This window comes from Pleurodeles waltl, chromosome 4_1, assembly GCF_031143425.1.
Source record: "Pleurodeles waltl isolate 20211129_DDA chromosome 4_1, aPleWal1.hap1.20221129, whole genome shotgun sequence".
Classification (NCBI taxonomy): domain Eukaryota; kingdom Metazoa; phylum Chordata; class Amphibia; order Caudata; family Salamandridae; genus Pleurodeles; species Pleurodeles waltl.
This window is the reverse complement of record NC_090442.1, coordinates 457,632,668-457,649,984: the sequence shown is the minus strand read 5'-3', so window position 1 is coordinate 457,649,984 and position 17,317 is coordinate 457,632,668. Positions and strand designations below refer to the sequence as shown.

The 17,317-nt window shown below is 43.8% G+C and overlaps 1 protein-coding gene across 2 annotated transcripts in view; it reads left to right on the top strand.

Annotated features, from left to right (window-relative positions):
• Positions 1–17,317, top strand: part of SUV39H2 (SUV39H2 histone lysine methyltransferase) — a 343,208-nt gene that overhangs the window by 312,788 nt on the left and 13,103 nt on the right. For both annotated transcript variants that reach the window (XM_069228723.1, XM_069228722.1), the window contains one exon: positions 3,659–3,788. In XM_069228723.1, the coding sequence (XP_069084824.1) occupies positions 3,659–3,788 (130 nt within the window). The remainder of the gene's footprint in view (positions 1–3,658; positions 3,789–17,317) is intronic.

The following is a 17,317-nucleotide window of genomic DNA, read 5'->3' as shown; positions in this document are numbered from 1 at the left end:
TAGACACCACCCCAATGCGCTATGCCAGTTTCTTCCTCGACAGCATGGCTCGATGAATCGTAATTGGAGCTGCATCACACATGCACCACGTTGCGAAGTGCAAGAGGGACGCAACTCCCTCATAAATATGGCCCCAAGTCTTTTGTGGGACAGGTACAGCCCGGGTGCAGAACTTGGACAGGTGCCTAATGAGGAAGTAGTAGCACTCACAGGATTTGAAAAGCCAGATGGGCATACTGAAAGAGTTAACACTCTTGACCTTAAAGAATATGACTGTCGAGGGGCTACTACAAGCAATTAATCAAATTTACACAGGAAAAGCTGCATTTACTAAAGTTTAAAAGAGACAACTGGTGGCCAAGTTACATACAGGGGTTTGGTGCGCTAGAGCAGTAGTTATTTTGGTCCCAAAATAGCACATGCATGTATCTGCATAAAGAACTTTCTAGGTGAGAAAAAGGCATAGTGCCTTCTAATAGCAGCTGTTGTAGAATCCTAATTATGGTCAAAGACAATAAAATATGACTTTGTACTTTTGTGCATAGTCCTGAAATGCCTGAATTACTCAAAGCCACTGGTGATGGCTCCGGGCTGCATTCCAGGACATCTTTTTTTTTTTACCCACTATGCTACAACAGACAGAGACAAGTCATGTTTAACCCTAAACTGGTGCGGCTCCAGTAGGAAATATCGAGCCTAAACTGCCTTGAAGCAGGAATACAAGCAACTTCTGATCACGTTAAACTTAAGGGGCCTCATCAGTGAGGTTTAGTGTGAGTCCTATGACACAGTGAGCCTTCGATCTATCACACTTAGGGCGTCTCACTTTGAATAACATAAAAGTGATTGAATTGATCTCAGCTAGTGTTAAATACTCTGGGCCGTATGCCAGGCCATCATTTATTACCCACAATATCACTCCATATTCAAGCCATATGCAAATCTGACTTGGTTGGGATCCAATAAAAAAGTCCATCCTGAAACTCCAGGTCTGGTCCCCTCCAGCTGGAAATACAAGCAACTGAAGACTACTATTGGGCTTTTCAAGTCTTATCTGTGAGTTTAAGCTTTGGTCCTGTGGTACACTGTGCACCGGTGCCTTGTCTGAGCATATTCTTAAGTCTTGAAGAATCCCACTTAGAAAAGCAAAAAATGTACTGATGAATTGCGTAAATTAATTTAGTCACTGGTACCTACCATTGGCTGTGGTTCATCTGTTTTGTTCACTGTTCCACTCCAAACAGAGAACATTTTTATCATGGTCTCATGGCTACCAACTCGCCAAAATTACTTAGCATATAGAAGGTCGGAAAACGTATGCTCTTGCATTGTCTACCAATGGTTCTGGTGGTGTTTTCCATAGAATGAGAGACATACCGCTTACACAGTGCTGCAAATGAGTTTTAACCCATTCCATGCATCGGATGGCCAGGAGCCATCCGATGCCCCAGTGCCCTGTGCGTTGGACGGCTTCCGGCCGTCCGACCTTCACCGCATTGGAAAGCCCTCTGGTGCAGGCACTAGGGGGATTTCCTCTAATAAGAAACAGCCTCGAGAGGTGGGAGAAAGGCTCCCCGCCTCCCGATAATGTTTTTATGGAGTGAAATGAGCCAATTAGCTAATTTCACTTTCTCTGCACTGGTGCTATCTTAGCCCCCCACCCCAGCACCAATCCAGACGGGAGAGGTATCGTTGGAAAAAGTGGAGAATTTTCCCTTTCCAATGTTACCTTTCCCAAATGGATCCCTGTCCAAGGAAGGTGATCTCCAAGCAGGGATCAACCCACTAAACCCCAGGGAGGGGGAGCAGCCCCTTGGGCAAAGGCTTTTGCTCTCCCATTAATTTTACGGTACAATTTTTTTTTTTTTATTAATGATGGGGTTGGGGCTGACCAGTATGGGCCTCCACCCTCAAGAAAAATTGGCACAGTCTTTCTGCTGGAAATCCCCCATCCACCCCCCAAACTAAAACATCTCATCACAGTGGCAAGGAGAAGGAGAGTTGACTCTCTTGGGTGTTGATTTCAGATATGAGCCAGCAGAGCTTGGCTAACTCCCAATATTGCCCCACTTGCAGTGCTGAGCAGCTGCACTTTTTGGGCTTGGGTAGGCTGCTACGTGGAAAAACCTACCGGACCTAGTCACTTCTCAAAAGCAGACATCTGGGGAAGTTCAGGGTGGTGTGCTTCAAATGCACCCACACCATTTTCTTTCCCACAATACCCCGCAAAACTCCATCTTTGCCCGAAATCACTAATTTTCCCTACATTTCTTTGATGGAAAGTTCCAGAATCCACAAAGTTCCTACCACCTAGCATTGCTCCACTGTGTCGATAAAACCTTTGCCCCACTTCTGTCCTGCTAAATCGTTCCTCTTTGAGAGACCTACCTACTTAAATTGTATGAGGTTTGTGTTCACAAACACTGCATTTTTAGCATGCTGTGTTTTTCCTATAGTCTTGGGGTGGCCTCTGTCGCCAAAAGAGAAACTTCCCAAATGTGTTCTGACAATTGCTTGCTGCGATGCTTCTTTTTAAAATCTATATACGCCTTGTACACCATTTGTGCCAAACGCACCCATTTATGTATTTCTGTGTGTGGAAAGTAAGGAAATTGTCAATTTTCGGATAATGTCATGGTAAGCCTCACAACATCCCTTCTTTGCAGTGTTCTGACACCAAGCAAAATAGTTCGAGGGTTTATAGAGTTAGAAAACATGCGCTTGTTCAGTTAACATGTAACCCCGAGGTTGACTCTGGCACTAAAGAAAAGTAGCCCCAAGCCTCCACCTCTGCATGAGTTGGGATGGACGCCCATTGATAACTTTACAAGTATTGAATTCCAGCTCCGCGGAACCCAGCAGAAAAGGTGTCTGGATCCACCTTCTTTTGACTAAGTGCACGTATGAGCAAAGTAAGGAAATATGTTAGAACTAGGTCGTAGTGAAATGTTGGTGGAAAACCTCTGCACCTAGTGTGCAAATATCCTGTCAAAGAGTGTATATTTTTGTGTGAAACGTTCCAAAGACCTTTACCTGTTAGAATGTGACTTTAGCTGAAGTATGTGTTTGCAACTAAAAGGGAGGTGGCCTGGCAGTGAAATTGGGAAACAGCTAAACGCCAGAGCTCTACATTCCCAATTATTACTCCAGGCTGGGCCGAGAAGTCTATCTTTCTTCTCCTCTGAAAGTGAAACAGCATACAGATGCCCAGACCGTAGGGTGTAGTGGTACAAATGGAGCACCCCTCTAGCACCCATGGACGACACCTAGTGCTTCCAAATTAGGTCATACTGTAACACTCTTCCAACCTTATATTGCAAGCTGGTTAGCCTAATTCCTGGTTGCACCATGCTTCGGGCTGTACTATTAGAATGAATTTTGTACTAATGTTAGGATATAATACAGTACACCCTCTACTGAATTCCTCAGTATGCTCAAGATGACCTTTAGAGATCAAATTCAGCATTAGATGACTCTGTGACCGATGCAATCTTGACAGTTTCTGTTCTTATTGAAACCTCATTATATGCGTTGGCATCAGGCTTACAATTATTTCACTATTGTGTCTTCTCTGTGGCGTAACACTCAAATATCAATATTGAGATTAACTCATTGCATGAAGTTCTGTTCGTTCTTAAACTATCATTTCATTTTTCAGTGTGACCCAAACCTTCAGGTATTTAATGTCTTCATAGAAAATCTTGATCTTCGTCTTCCTCGGATTGCGCTGTTTTCCATCCGCCCAATCAAGGCTGGTGAAGAGCTTACTTTTGACTATCAAATGAAAGGTATTGTTAATATATATACATATATATTTCTGCGTACTGGAGATATCATGTGTTTATTGTTGTATTTCAAATTGTTTCTAAATATTTTAAAAATATTAACTAAATTACATATGCTATGTTTGTATCCATTAATTTCAAATACTTTTACTATTCATACAAATTTAGAACAGTATATTTGTTTATTCAAGGAAAAGAGATCTTCCAGAATGAAAACAAATCTTTGTTTCCACCAGTAGGACTCCTGCAGTGCATTTCTCTTTTCTAGCCACATTAATGTTTTTGAAGTAGTTTGGGAGGACTCCAACAGTGATCCCATTCTGTATTCTATTCAGGAGTGCACTCATTCTCTGTGGGACTCTGCAGGCTTATGGATCACATTATTACAAAAAGGGACGTCTCCAAGATATAAAACGTAGAGATAAATTGTGAAGTCTTTGCATTATCGATTTGTTTATGTAAAAACATAATTCATGATGGAATCCTAGCTATTAGCAACACATGCATAAATTGAGAATGTAATACCGGAGTTACCTGGTAAGATGCACGCATCGTTGGGTGCTTTTCTAACCTTGACTAACAGAAGTTAGAAAACCAATTGGAAAATGAGAGGGTAATGGAGAATCCCTGCTACCAATTTCAAGTAAGAACTATGTCACTCTTTCATTAGTAAAAGGATAAGCTCTCGGATGAAAGTTTGGAAAAAGTTACCTTTTATGTGGCTTTGGTGCTACTAGCCCATAGCCTTTCCTATTGCGGAGACTGGAAATTGCTTCTCAGAGCTCTGAATGGCCAATACCAAATATATGTGCACAGTATACACGTCCTTCCCTTGCACAGATTCTTGTCCTCACCATTCCTTTAGTTAACCCTGAGCACCTGCAAAGCGTAGAAATGTTTTATACAGACGGTGATGGAGATCTTCCTTCATGGGTCAGTTCCAATCAAGATGAAGAGATGGTAAATGTACCTGTCACAATAAAATCAAGTGCACACTTCATTAAATGTAATTTGATCTCATCTGCTGGGGAAGCTGGAGGGCATGAAAAGAATAATCTCTGATCAATTTAAATATTAACAAAGTTTTTTGGGGCAAAAGATGTGTCCTTTTGAAGAATCAGCATGTTTTCACAGAAGACAGCGTATAGGTCTGAGGCATATAGGACCTATAACTCACCAAGGCAAGTATTGTTGGCTAAAAACACTGCCTTTCAAGAAATTAACTTTAAGTCACACAAGGTCTGCGATTCAAATGGCTTATGCAAAAAATAGTGGAACACAAGGGACAAAGGCATTCTGTTCAGTGGCAAAATATGGACCAGTCTTGTTGCCTGACATTTGATGGCCAAGCTAGTGGAGGAAAAGGATCCCTCAATGCACAGCCCCTTTGTGTTGAAATCGGTCCCAGATAGGTTTTGCATGTTTTGTATTTGAAAGCCCAATTCTGCCTAGAGAAAGATATGTCATTGCCACATTAAGGAAGGACCATTGGCTTAATTAAAGCCTTTTGCTCCTCCGCGGGCATCCAGTGGAACATTTCCTGGCAGCCACAAGACCATGAAGTTTGTGGAACTCTTGATATTAAAACAATTTGACCCATCCAGTAGTTAAAAAACAAGCTCTTTGATTCTGTATCTGGTATAAAAAACAGATGTGAAAACGAATGGCTAAGATACTTGTTTTGAGTGAAAGCTATAGATGTTAGCTCTTCGTGGTACATAAGCCATCAAATAGAAATCTTAAAAAAAAAATGCTATATACCTCTTCTGCAGAGCTAAAAATGGATAAAACTACCTTTATGAAAGCTACAAATTCTTCAGTTGCCTGGAAGAGGCCAAGCCCCCAGTGGCAGCGCAAGTGTAGTTACTTACCTTCAGAAATGCTCTTTCTGATACTCTATCTGGCTGTAGATTCCTCACCTTTTGAATATTCCACAGGCATCGACTGGATCCAGAAACTTTTCAGCATTAACACTGTGTGTCAGACGGTGGTGCCATGCCATATAGGCGCCACTCCCACGTGCTGATGTCAGTGCCCCCAGAGGCAGAGCCCCAAAAGCAATTGGTAGACACTGTACAGATTCCTAGATTTGGGATCTTATTAATGGATAGAGTTCAGTCACACAATGGGTAGGCGGTCAGGTCAAGGAGGAACCTGTGTCTAGACAGAGTCCCTAACAGAAAGAACATTACCAAAGGTAATTAACTTGTTCTTCTGATACAGACTTCTAGCTGCAGATTCCTCACCTTTTGAATAGGTACCAAAGCAATACCTATTTGGAGGTGGGTCTGTGAAACAACTCAAACTAGAAAGTCCTGCAGAACAGAGCAGGCAAAATGTCCCTCTCTGTGAAGCTGTCCGGCAATAGTGTTTTGTAAACGTATGGAGGGGCACCCTCAAAGCTGCCTGGCAAATGTGTAGGACAAGTACTCCACATGCTTTTGGTCCTGGGGGGTGAGCACACAGTCCTCCTAGAGGCTGCATTTTGGCCAATATGTAACAGATCTTAATGTAGAGCACGATCCAGCAAGAGATGGTTCTTTTTGGTCCGGTTGCTTTTTTTTCCTCCAGAGAACTCCACAAAGAGCTGATTGTCCAGAAGGTGGTCTTTGCTATGATCTTTGTAGAAGCTTGGTGCTCGCTTGGGGTGTAAGCAATGGAATCTCTCTTCCTACTTAGATGGTGAGGCAGAGCATAGAACTCCGGTAGGGTGATGGTTGGACTGACATGGAAGAGTGTCAACTTGTGGTAGGAAGTATGCCAGAGTAAGCAGAACCAGTTTGTCTGGGATGGAAAAAGTGCTTGGAGGATTGACACAAGGATCATGAAGCTCACTCGCACGCTGTGCCAAGGTGATGAGGAACACAGTCTTGATAGTAAAGAGCTATTAAGGACAGCTTTGAAGCGTCTCACACGGAGCATACATCAGAAGAGTCAGGAACACATCAAGGTCTCATTGCGGCATGACAAAAACAGAAAGGTGAAACGTGTTGTGCCCCTTTACAAAATTACATCACAACCAGTGACCTAGACAACAGGGTCTGATCTGGCAACCGCAAGAAAGCTGAAAGGGCTGAAAGATAACTCTGAACTGTGCCCAAAGCAAAGCCAAGCAAAGCCTTGCCCGGGAAGAGACAAAACAAATAGCATGTCAGAAAACTTCGCCAGTCTGGCTTGTACTGCACCATGCCACATATTTGTCCCAACGACAGCCGTATACAGTTTTCACTGTTGAACACCTCGTTGCCAAGCAGACATCAACCTCCTCCGGAGGAAGGTCGAAGGTGTTTGGCAGTCGCTATGACAGCAGGTCTTCCTAAAGGGCAGCCTGATCAGAAGACATATGCTCAAGCCCAGGAATTCTGGATACCATACTTTGCGTGCCCAGTCCAAAGCTGCTAGGATGGCTTAAGCCTGGTCTGCCTTGACCTTCTTGAGATCTCATGGCAGGAGTGGTATCAGCAGAAAGGCAGTCAGGAGTTGCAATGTTCCACTCGAGGTAGAATGTGTCTCTGAGCGAAAGACCCTTTATAAACTCCAGCGTGCGAAAATGCTGATATTGTGCGTTCTTGGTGGTGGCAAAAAGATTGAGCCAGTGTTATTCCCCATTCACAGAAGAGACCTTACGCCACCTCTGGGTGTAACTGCCACTCATAATCCATTAGGCGTTGATGGTGGTGAAATATAACTTGTTGCTAAATAGGGAGCAAATGCCGCAACTGAACGCTTCCAACCTGCTGCTTGCCGCCTCTATGAAGACGTTTGTAACTAAGCATTCTAATTTTTGGAATGGATGGTTTAGGTGTTATGGGTTGAGGGCTTCAAAGAATGTACACAACATACAGGGCTCTTCAAATAGGGTGTTAATTCTTCTGTATCCACCCCACCCGTCCCCTGATTCCTGTCCTCAATTATCATTGGCCCCACTAATGGTGGGTAGCTATACTATCAAACCTCCTAGTTAAACAGCCATCTCCCGAATTTGGTCAACATTACTTCTGAGCTGGAGCCGAATTTACCTCCAGCTTGGGCGCCTAGGCGGCTGGTCATTGATCAGTAATAGATACTAATCTCCAGTCATCACCCTCAACTGCACATGTTGGATATTTTATAAGCGTCAACCTATATTAATATATAAAAAGAAAGCCCGGAATTTGGGGAAAAAGCACTATCTGTATAGTTTTCTGTGGAAACCAAATCAAGCTTCACAGGCTAACAATGCAAAAGACAGGGAAGAATGATTGTAGCATAATGAAAATCCCCACTGTTCCAGCACTTTAAAAAGTTTTAAAGATATCTCCGTCTAAACTTTCTTCTATACCCTCAATCAAGATTCTTGTTTAGAGAGGTGGGGATAGGTCACAGGAAACAAGGTTTCTAAATCAGATACATTTCGAATGGATGGCAATAAAACATTAAGTTGTGGTGTCCTGAATATCTACAAAGCTCACCCTTGATCAGATCAGGCTTGACAGAACAGAACTGTGAAGGCGAACATCCCTTAACATTACATCTAGATGTGACTCGGGATTGGGGAAAAAACACTTAAGGTACAACCAGTTTATCGTTTCAAAAATATGATTGTTTAACAAAAAACCTGATTTATCAGCTCTCACCTATAGAAATCAATCACGCGGGTTTTGTTGAGAGCACATCTTACCGCAAAAACACCAAAGGAAAGGTTTTACCTTTCGCTTGTTAGTTCAGTGTGGCAGTTCCGCTTTGACAGAACTGAAATCAGAAGAGGTGATACCTGATAAAGAGATTGTAACTTCTGCTTTTTAATCCGTCCTGCTGAAGGAAACATGCAGGACTAGCTCCTCATCAGGCGAGCCTGGGCATTTCTCCAAAGCATTACTCAGAAAACAATAGGCAGGACTTTTTAAGAGGGAAAGGGAGTTGTTTCTTTATACCCAAGTGAGACCTAAGAATTAATACCAGTACTGATTTCAGATTGTACAACGCAAAGCAGTCACTGGCAGTATTGTCAGGATCTCCCTAAATGATAACAGATGCAGCGTTCATCAGTCTTGCAGGTGTATGACTGTGAGTAATTAAGTCACATTCCTAATTGTCAAGGCTTCCTGAAAAGTCTGAGGTTCCAGTCCTGGAATGTTCACGGAATAAATCGAAGATGCAAGCCCTTTTAATTTACTGTTTTGCCTGATTATGATGGCTTCTCTTCAAACCCTTATGGACAGCCCTCGGGTAGTTTGATAACGCTAGTGCCTATCAAGAGCCCAAAGTCATTATCAACTGTGGGGATTTCTTATGGTTCAAAGCTAGATGTGAGGAAAATACGTTAAGCTATTTGGATCCTGAAGCATTCCTCATGCTGGCATGTTGTATAAAGTTTAGTACAAGAAGCACACTTTCTTCTATTAGTAGCACTAAGGCTATGGTTTATTCAGTTACCTGGAATGTATTTGACTGGTCTGGGTATGGTCTACTTAGTGAGCGTTTCCCCGCAGATAGACTGGCACAAAATAATATTAGATTACGTTTTCAAATTTAGCCTATGGACTCTATATTTGTATCTATATTTCCTTTTATGTATATCGGCGATTTTAGCTTTAACAAAATTGATGGTAGTAATGACTGACCACTTGCTTTAACCAAGACCTTCTGTCTGACAGATGTGTATAGGGTAGTCATATTAAAAGTAGATTATCCCTAAAGAATCCATAGTAGATTAGATGAGGGTCATCTTGCTGTGTTCAATAAATTTCAGATTGTCATCTTAGTTCTAATTATACTTTTACTTCTAATTCTTATTTTAGTTCTCCCCTTGAATTGTGTGGTTGGTATGTCCTATTAGTCTTTTGGTGTTTTGTGTACTGTAAGCACAGCATGTGACACCAACAGTAAAATGTTACTTGCCTCCAACACCAAATTTCATAATTGTTGTTTTCATAAAGATTTTCTCAAACTACAATGGAAACTGCCTAAAGTGGATCAGTTAGTAAAAGGAAGTGTTAATTCAGACACTAAACGTTATTTCTTGGAAACATGTAAATGTATTGAGAGGGAAGAATTATGACTATTACCAGAATAATTGGGGGCGAAGGTGTGATGTGATCTATTCTAGGGATGTAAAAACTTGGGCAATTAGTAAATGAGTGTTTTCCAGGGATTATAACGTCATTTGAATGCGTTAGCCCGAGCACAAACTGATCCTTCACTATGCAAACCTTTATGTTCATGTTAAAGCTACCTCTACAGTCAAGGATTACCAACATTTTGTTATCTTAATCCTATAATATATGAAAAATATGAAATTAAATCAGGCTGACAGCCCTGACAATTCCCCAGATGTACTAATTAGGAACACCTTTAACTATGAAGTCCAAATGTGTGTTATGTCACTGGATTGCTATTTATGGTGTACTACCATAATCTTGGAATGCTACGTAAACTGCAACTCTGGTGTAGTTCTACAGGTGACTCAGGAGAACTCAGTTCAATGTGCCTCTCAGCACAGCAAATATAACTACACAGATTGTGATGAAAACAGCAAGAAGGTACATTGTGATTTAGCATTTCAAACAAAGTTAAGCTGTTGTATAAAACCTAACACACTAAAACCTACTTCTATGCACTACGCTAAGAAAGCATAGAGAGTAGACCAACTTGCAGTCTAGTTTCTTAGGGAGAAGGCGCACTGCATACCTTGTTGAAAGCAAGAGTTGAAGTTATCAGACAATGCATGAAGGCAGTGTTCCCTGCAAACAGCAAGCATCCTGTGCTGTAGGGACGCAGCTTTATCAGCATCAGGCGAGATGCAGCAACTTCAAAGTGCGCTTGCAGTAGGTTAGGCCGTCTCTGGCAGAATCTCATGTTATATTCTGGGCAACGAACCTCTCCTGACAAGTGGTCAAGTGGCAGCCCCTATATACTAAATCTTATCAGAGATTGGAATTTCTGACATAAGTTTAGGTACGGCTGACATAGGTCATGTGCTTTAAGGTGCATGGCCTAGACATTTCCTTATGAACATATTGGTTGAAAGGACATCAACTCAGACTACAATGTTTTGGCTGTATGTCTGTATTTGCTCTTATTTGACCTTTACATGGTGATAAGTAGACACTTGTCTCATACTCATGTTACATTAGGTGTTATGTCATTAGCGGACAGACTTGACACTTTCAGTTTCTAGATAGATTAGGTTATATGACATCTGTGTCAATGGCAGACCTGGCAATGATTCTGCATAGATTGGGAAAAGATGGTGACTTGCAGTAAAAGAGAGTCTGGGCCTACTCAAAAATAGAGTCAGACCTTGGGACTTTACGTTAAGCAAGGACACACTGTAAAAACTATTTTGGGTGGTCCAGCTAACCCTACTATCGATTAATTAGGATATTTAATGTTGTTGCTAAAGTTTATGCCAAGCACTTTCTGTCTTCCCTGTTCAAGTTGGTGACTGATATTACTATGATTGCTGTACAACAAGGAGGTGATGGGTGAGTTTTCAGCCAATGACAATGCAATACAGATCACATTTTCTTTTTTGGCTATCGCATAGAAGTCAATGGAGCCTAAGGGGGTGCTCTTTTTTGTTTCCTTAACTTCCGTGCACGTTTGACCTAGTGGTTAGAGAGAACTTGGTGCAAACTAGAGTACTGGAACATTCCACCTTGTGAGCTCTTTCTTTTACAGATGTTGGATAATGATAATTTTGCTTGGATGGGAGTTTATTCCCACAGTCTTCTTACGAGGCAAATAGAGGTACTTAATGGATAAAACAAAAAAAGGTTGAGTCCTTGCTCCTTTATTGCCTGACCTTTATTTAGCAGACCTTCCTAACATATTGTGGTTTGCTCACTCTTTTTCTCCTACAGTGAATATTCCCTGTTCATTGTACACAGTTGAGTATGTAATTTTTGATGTAACTCTAATCAGTTTGCAATGTGAATTTGAGGTTTTGGTGTAGTACTGTACCTGGAACCATATTATGGTGAGGGTGAGAATAGTAGAATTTGGTAGCGCCAAATCCAAATTCTCCTGGAAATTTAATGTTTGCAAAATAAAAACAGTTTATATTTTTACATTTTATTTGTCAGGGCCATTTTAACCCTCTTTTGACGTGTGCACTTATTAGCAGAAGGATAGCGAAAGGATAGTAAGGATGACCTTGCCCCCTCTTTGTCCAAGCCATTTGTTATACAACTACCAAAGGGAGAGTTTCATAAATTAATAATGACTCGTGCTATGTAATATTAACAGTTTTTGTAGTATGTATTTTTAACAGTTTTTGTTCCAGCTAGAAATGTATTGGATTGTTCGATTTTTTTTTTAAACACTAGAGCAGATAAACAGATACACAGAATATTGTTGTTCTGGGGCCCACTCTCACCTGAACCATTGGTCATGCGAAGGAGGAGAGACCCCTATGGTGAAGCATGCCATCTGGGTGGGTGATGGTCTTGCATTCTTTTAAGAAATAGTTCTTTCTTTACTATAGGTACTACCCTAACTTCCTCAAGGAGTTCAGGCCTATCACACCTTTTGTTATTAATTACACATACATCTGCATTGGCTATTTAAGTATGGTACCTTCACTCGCAAGTCTGCTAGTGATTCATTAGTAAACAAATGCTTTTTAGATGTTGCTTTGGGGTTGGGTTGTTATTTAGGTTTGTTAGACTCAGCTCATTTAGGTTTAATGACCCTTGATATACTGAAATAATGTTTCCCTCTTTTAATATTGTACACACTGTTTGATAGACTGTATCAAACAAAAAAGTTGATATCTTCGGTAACAATCTTTCTGGTAGATACTCCATCTACCTGCAGATTCCTCATCTGTAGAACAAATCCTAGGCGTCAGGCTGGATCCAGAAACTTCAAGGCAACATCGCTGCCGGTAAAGGGAGCTGGACTCAGTTGCAGAAGAAACATCATGCAGTGCCACTGAGCCAGTAAAGTGCCCACCCCGGTGCATCAATGTCAGTCTCCCTCCATTGTTACCTAGCCTTCAAGGCAGGATTTGGAAAGATTGACAATGATGAAGGATTGCAGCACCAAAAAATACAAGATAGAGTATTCGTAACTTTCCCTACACCTTGTTACCTTGTCTATGAAACAGGGAAGTGGCTGGGTCAGCGAGGAATCTGCTGGTAGATAGAGTATCTGCCAGAAGGATAGCTACGATTACTAGTAGTTACATTTTTCTTCTGATGGATACATCTACCTGTGGATTGCGAACTTGTAGAACATATTTCACAGCAATACCCTGCCCTGGAGGATAGTTGATGGATGAGTAAACAAGGAAATCCTGCAAGACGGACCTGGCAAAGTGTCCATTCCTGCCCACCTCCACATCCAGGCAGTAATGCTTCACAAAGGTGTTCAAGGAAGTCCACATTGCCACCTTACAGATTTCTGCAGTCTAGACAGCTCGAACAAGTGCAGAAGTGGTTGACATAGAACTGGTGTAATGGGCTTGAATGCCTTCTGTAGGCTCCTTCTAGGCTAAGGCATAGCAGATCTTGATGCAGAGGATAATCCAATGAGATAGTCCTCTTCTGTACCGCCTAACCCTTTTTGGCACCACACTAGCCGACAGAGAGCTGGTTCCACAATCAGAAGTCTTTGGTGTGGTCCAGTTAGTAGTTAACTGCCCCACAAAGATCCAACCAATGCAACCGTCCTTCCTCTTTTGTGAAAAGAGGTGGAGAGTAGAAGGTCGGAAAAGTGATGGATTGGGCAAGATGGAAAGAAGTGACCACTTTAGGGAGGAAAGCAGCCCTAGTTCACAACACCAACTTGTCTGGAAAGAAGGCAGTGAAAAGTAGGGGGATGTAGCTAAGGACTTGCAAATACCGTTTTAAGGGTCAACATACAAAGGGTACCACTCTGAAAGGACTCAGATGGAGTCCCTATCAAAAAAGTTAGAATGAGATTTAAATCCCATTGAAGAACTAGAAATAGAGTGGGAGAACAAATATTGGTCAGGCCCTTAAGAAAATGCTTGACAAAAGGGGACTTAAACAGGGACGGTTGACCTGGCAGACAGAGGAAAGCAGACAAGGCAGCTAATTAATCCTTCACATCGTCAATAGCACACCACTTCTGAGGAAGAAAAAGTGAAAATTGCAACACTTGACAGTCTGGTGATTAGGGTCTCACCATGACTCGAAGGCCTGCTCCTCATGCCTCAGTATGCGTCCAAAGGCCATCAAAGAGCGGGAGGCCAGGTCATTCATGGATGAGCGAAGGATGAACACAGATGCCATAAACTTTCCAGGCACCATTGCTGCTTCCTCTCGTCATCTTCGGCCAAAAAAAGAGGAAACATAGGAGAAAGGAAAACAAGCATTCAAAAGGTAAGTCGCCTCATCACTCTTAGTCTCCCATAGGTCCTTCATCCTCAGAACCAGAGCTTGTTGACTTGGCGCTGTTGGATCCTACACAAAGCCCTGCTCTTTCTATAGACGTGGCTCCAGAGAGACCACCATACCTAGAGCCTTCAGCACCGACACATCTGTAGCTCAAACTTTCAATGTTGACTCCAGCCTTTCCAGAGTTCCCAGCTCTGGGATAGGAACCAGTAGCATTCCTGAACACTGTGTATGCCATCTTTACCTTAAAGCTCAATGGCCCCACTGCGTATGCCACTCTTCATGCCATTTCATCCAATGCTCTTGGGCACCACACCGTCAGAACCGGTGCTACATTGCTTTGACCTGGTGCTCCGCTTCTCGGTGCCCCCAGCGCCTTAGGTTTCAGAAACAGTTTAAAACCTGGCTTTTTTTTTTTTCTTTCCTAAACAGATCTCTGTGTTTTGTTGCCTCTCTTTCAGATGCTAGTGCCAAGACACCTTCAGACATTTGCTCACTCTATACGCTTTCACTTACTAGTTTGGCCTGCAGAGGATCAACACCATTGCCCGCACACCATGCAACCAAGTTGCCCCAACTACTGGAATAAACCAACTTAATGGCGGGGCAATGTGGAGACAAAATGACTTCAGCCACCTCTGGTGGTAGCTGAAATGAACTCAGTTGTCCCCGCTCAATCTTCAAGCATGTAGGTGGAGATCTGAGATCGGAGTGCATAACCAGTCCCACAGAATAAGAGAGAAGGTTCACGTAGAGAAACGCAGAAGGTCTGCATACCATACCCTTCCCGGCCAATCCGGTGCAATGAGAATGGCTTGGGACCGGTCTTGGCGAATATTGCTGAGGTCTCGAAGAATCAAGAGTATGGGGTAAATGCGTAATGCAGCTCAAAAGTTCCATCTCAACTGAAATTTGCCTCTCTCTCTCTCTCTCTCTCTCTCTTTCTCACACACACACACAAAAAAAAGGTTCTCCTTAACGTATACTGGAGGGTGCAGAACTGCTGGCACAGAGCTTTTTCAGGGGAGGTGAATAAGTCCACGTAAGGCGTGTCTCACTGGGCAAAGATTTCCTGGACTACCTCTAGCAGAAGATGCCACTTGTGATCAACAAGGTGATGCCGGCTCAAGCTTTCAGCTCTGATGCTCAGAGCCCCCGCTAGGGGAGTGGCAATGAGCCAGATCCCTAGGTGTTGTGCCCAAGACCAAAGTCTAAATACTAGGCAGAGGTGATGAGACCCTACCCCTCCTTGCTTATTCATGTACCAAATCGCCGTTGTGTGGTCAGTCAGGATTTGCTTATTCATGTACCAAATCGCAGTTGTGTTGTTGGTCAGGATCTGTAAAGACCAATCCATGATAGAGGGGAGAAAACCCTTGAGCACCAGCCAAGTCAACCGCAGTTCCAACAGGTTGATGTGAAGAACATGATCTTCTGTGGAACCGGGGGCCCCTAATCATCCAGATGGGCTCCCCACCCTAAGATGGAGGCATCCTTTACCACTGTAGTAACGGATGGAGGGGGAGTGCAGGCCATCCCACGAGTGCATTTTCACCTTGGTCCCCCATCAAGGCACTGCCGATGCAGCAAAGGGGAGATCACAGTGGAATCTGACAGATCTCCCCCATACTCGAGCCGCTGCCTGCAGAGGCACCACTGCAGGGACCCTTGTGCCAACGTGTGTGTGACTAGGGGAATAGAGGAAACCAGCAGACCTAGGAATTGCAGAACTCAGGACTGGGATTCTCGCGCCTCACTGGAAAGATGGAGTTATCTCCTGGATGTCTCTGATTCTTTGAGTGAGTGAAAAAGTGCAGAGAAGAGTGGTCCCACAAGAATCCCAGTCCCAGTGTCGACCTTATGAACTAGTCACTTGGAGGGCCAGAATGAAAATTTGGGTTTATTGGTTGAAAAGCAGAGATACAGTTGATTGCAAATGGCCCAACACCATGGCCCTCATTCTGACCCTGGCGGTCGGTGATAAAGCGGCGGCCAAGCCGCCAACAGGCCTGCGGTCTAAAATATGCAATTCTGACCCTGGCGGGAACCGCCAACACAGCCCGCCAACTTAACACTCCGCCCGCCACAGCGGTACAAACAAACAGCGCGGCGGTTCCCGCCAACAGCCAGGCGGCAGACAATGTACCGCCCACCCTATTACGACCCACCAATCTGCCACCTTTTCCGGGGCGGGAGCACCGCCGATAAGAACACGGCGGAAACAGACTACGAACGGGAAAACGCTCACCTCTACGCACTCCACGCGAGATTCCGGCAGCATGGAACCAGAGTTGCAGGTCATCCCCGCACTCCTATTCCTGCTCATATACCAGGAGCACGCCCGGCGGCGCGGAAGACATCGGTGAGTACTGCACCTACGACACAGGGGAGGGAAAAGATTACCGGCACACACCCACCCACCCACACCCACTACAACACACACATCAATGCATTCCCACAGATCACTGTCACAACCCACAAACCACCCCCCTCCGAAATAATGCAAAGACCAAAAGAAGAGATCATAAACGGGCAGATATATTGAAATATGGACACCAGTAATCCCAATAAATAAATAAACTATATACAAAATATATACATCTACTAAATGTAGTCCAACCACTGTCCGTGGATCACAGGGTTCCTGTGCAAAGGGGCAAGGCCCAGTCCCACGACAAGAACTCCACGGAGAGAACACTGCAGGGGCATCAGAAAGAAAATCGGACAGGCACCTCAGGGGGAAGGGAAGGGGGGGCACCTCAGCCACTTGAGTACACGACGCCAGATCCACGAGGGGACTCCATGACCACTGGGCCATCCTGGGGAGAGCAAAGCCACAGTCCAAACAGTCCATACAGTGGGTGGCCTGCCCACTGGGCCATCCTGGGGAGAGCAAAGCCACAGTCCATACAGTCCATACAGTGGGTGGCCTGCCCACTGGGCCATCCTGGGGAGAGCAAAGCCACAGTCCATACAGTCCATACAGTGGGTGGCCTGCCCACTGGGCCATCCTGGGGAGAGCAAAGCCAAAGTCCAAACAGTCCATACAGTGGGTGGCCTGCCCACTGGGCCATCCTGGGGAGAGCAAAGCCACAGTCCAAACAGTCCATACAGTGGGTGGCCTGCCCACTGGGCCATCCTGGGGAGAGCAAAGCCACAGTCCATACAGTCCATACAGTGGGTGGC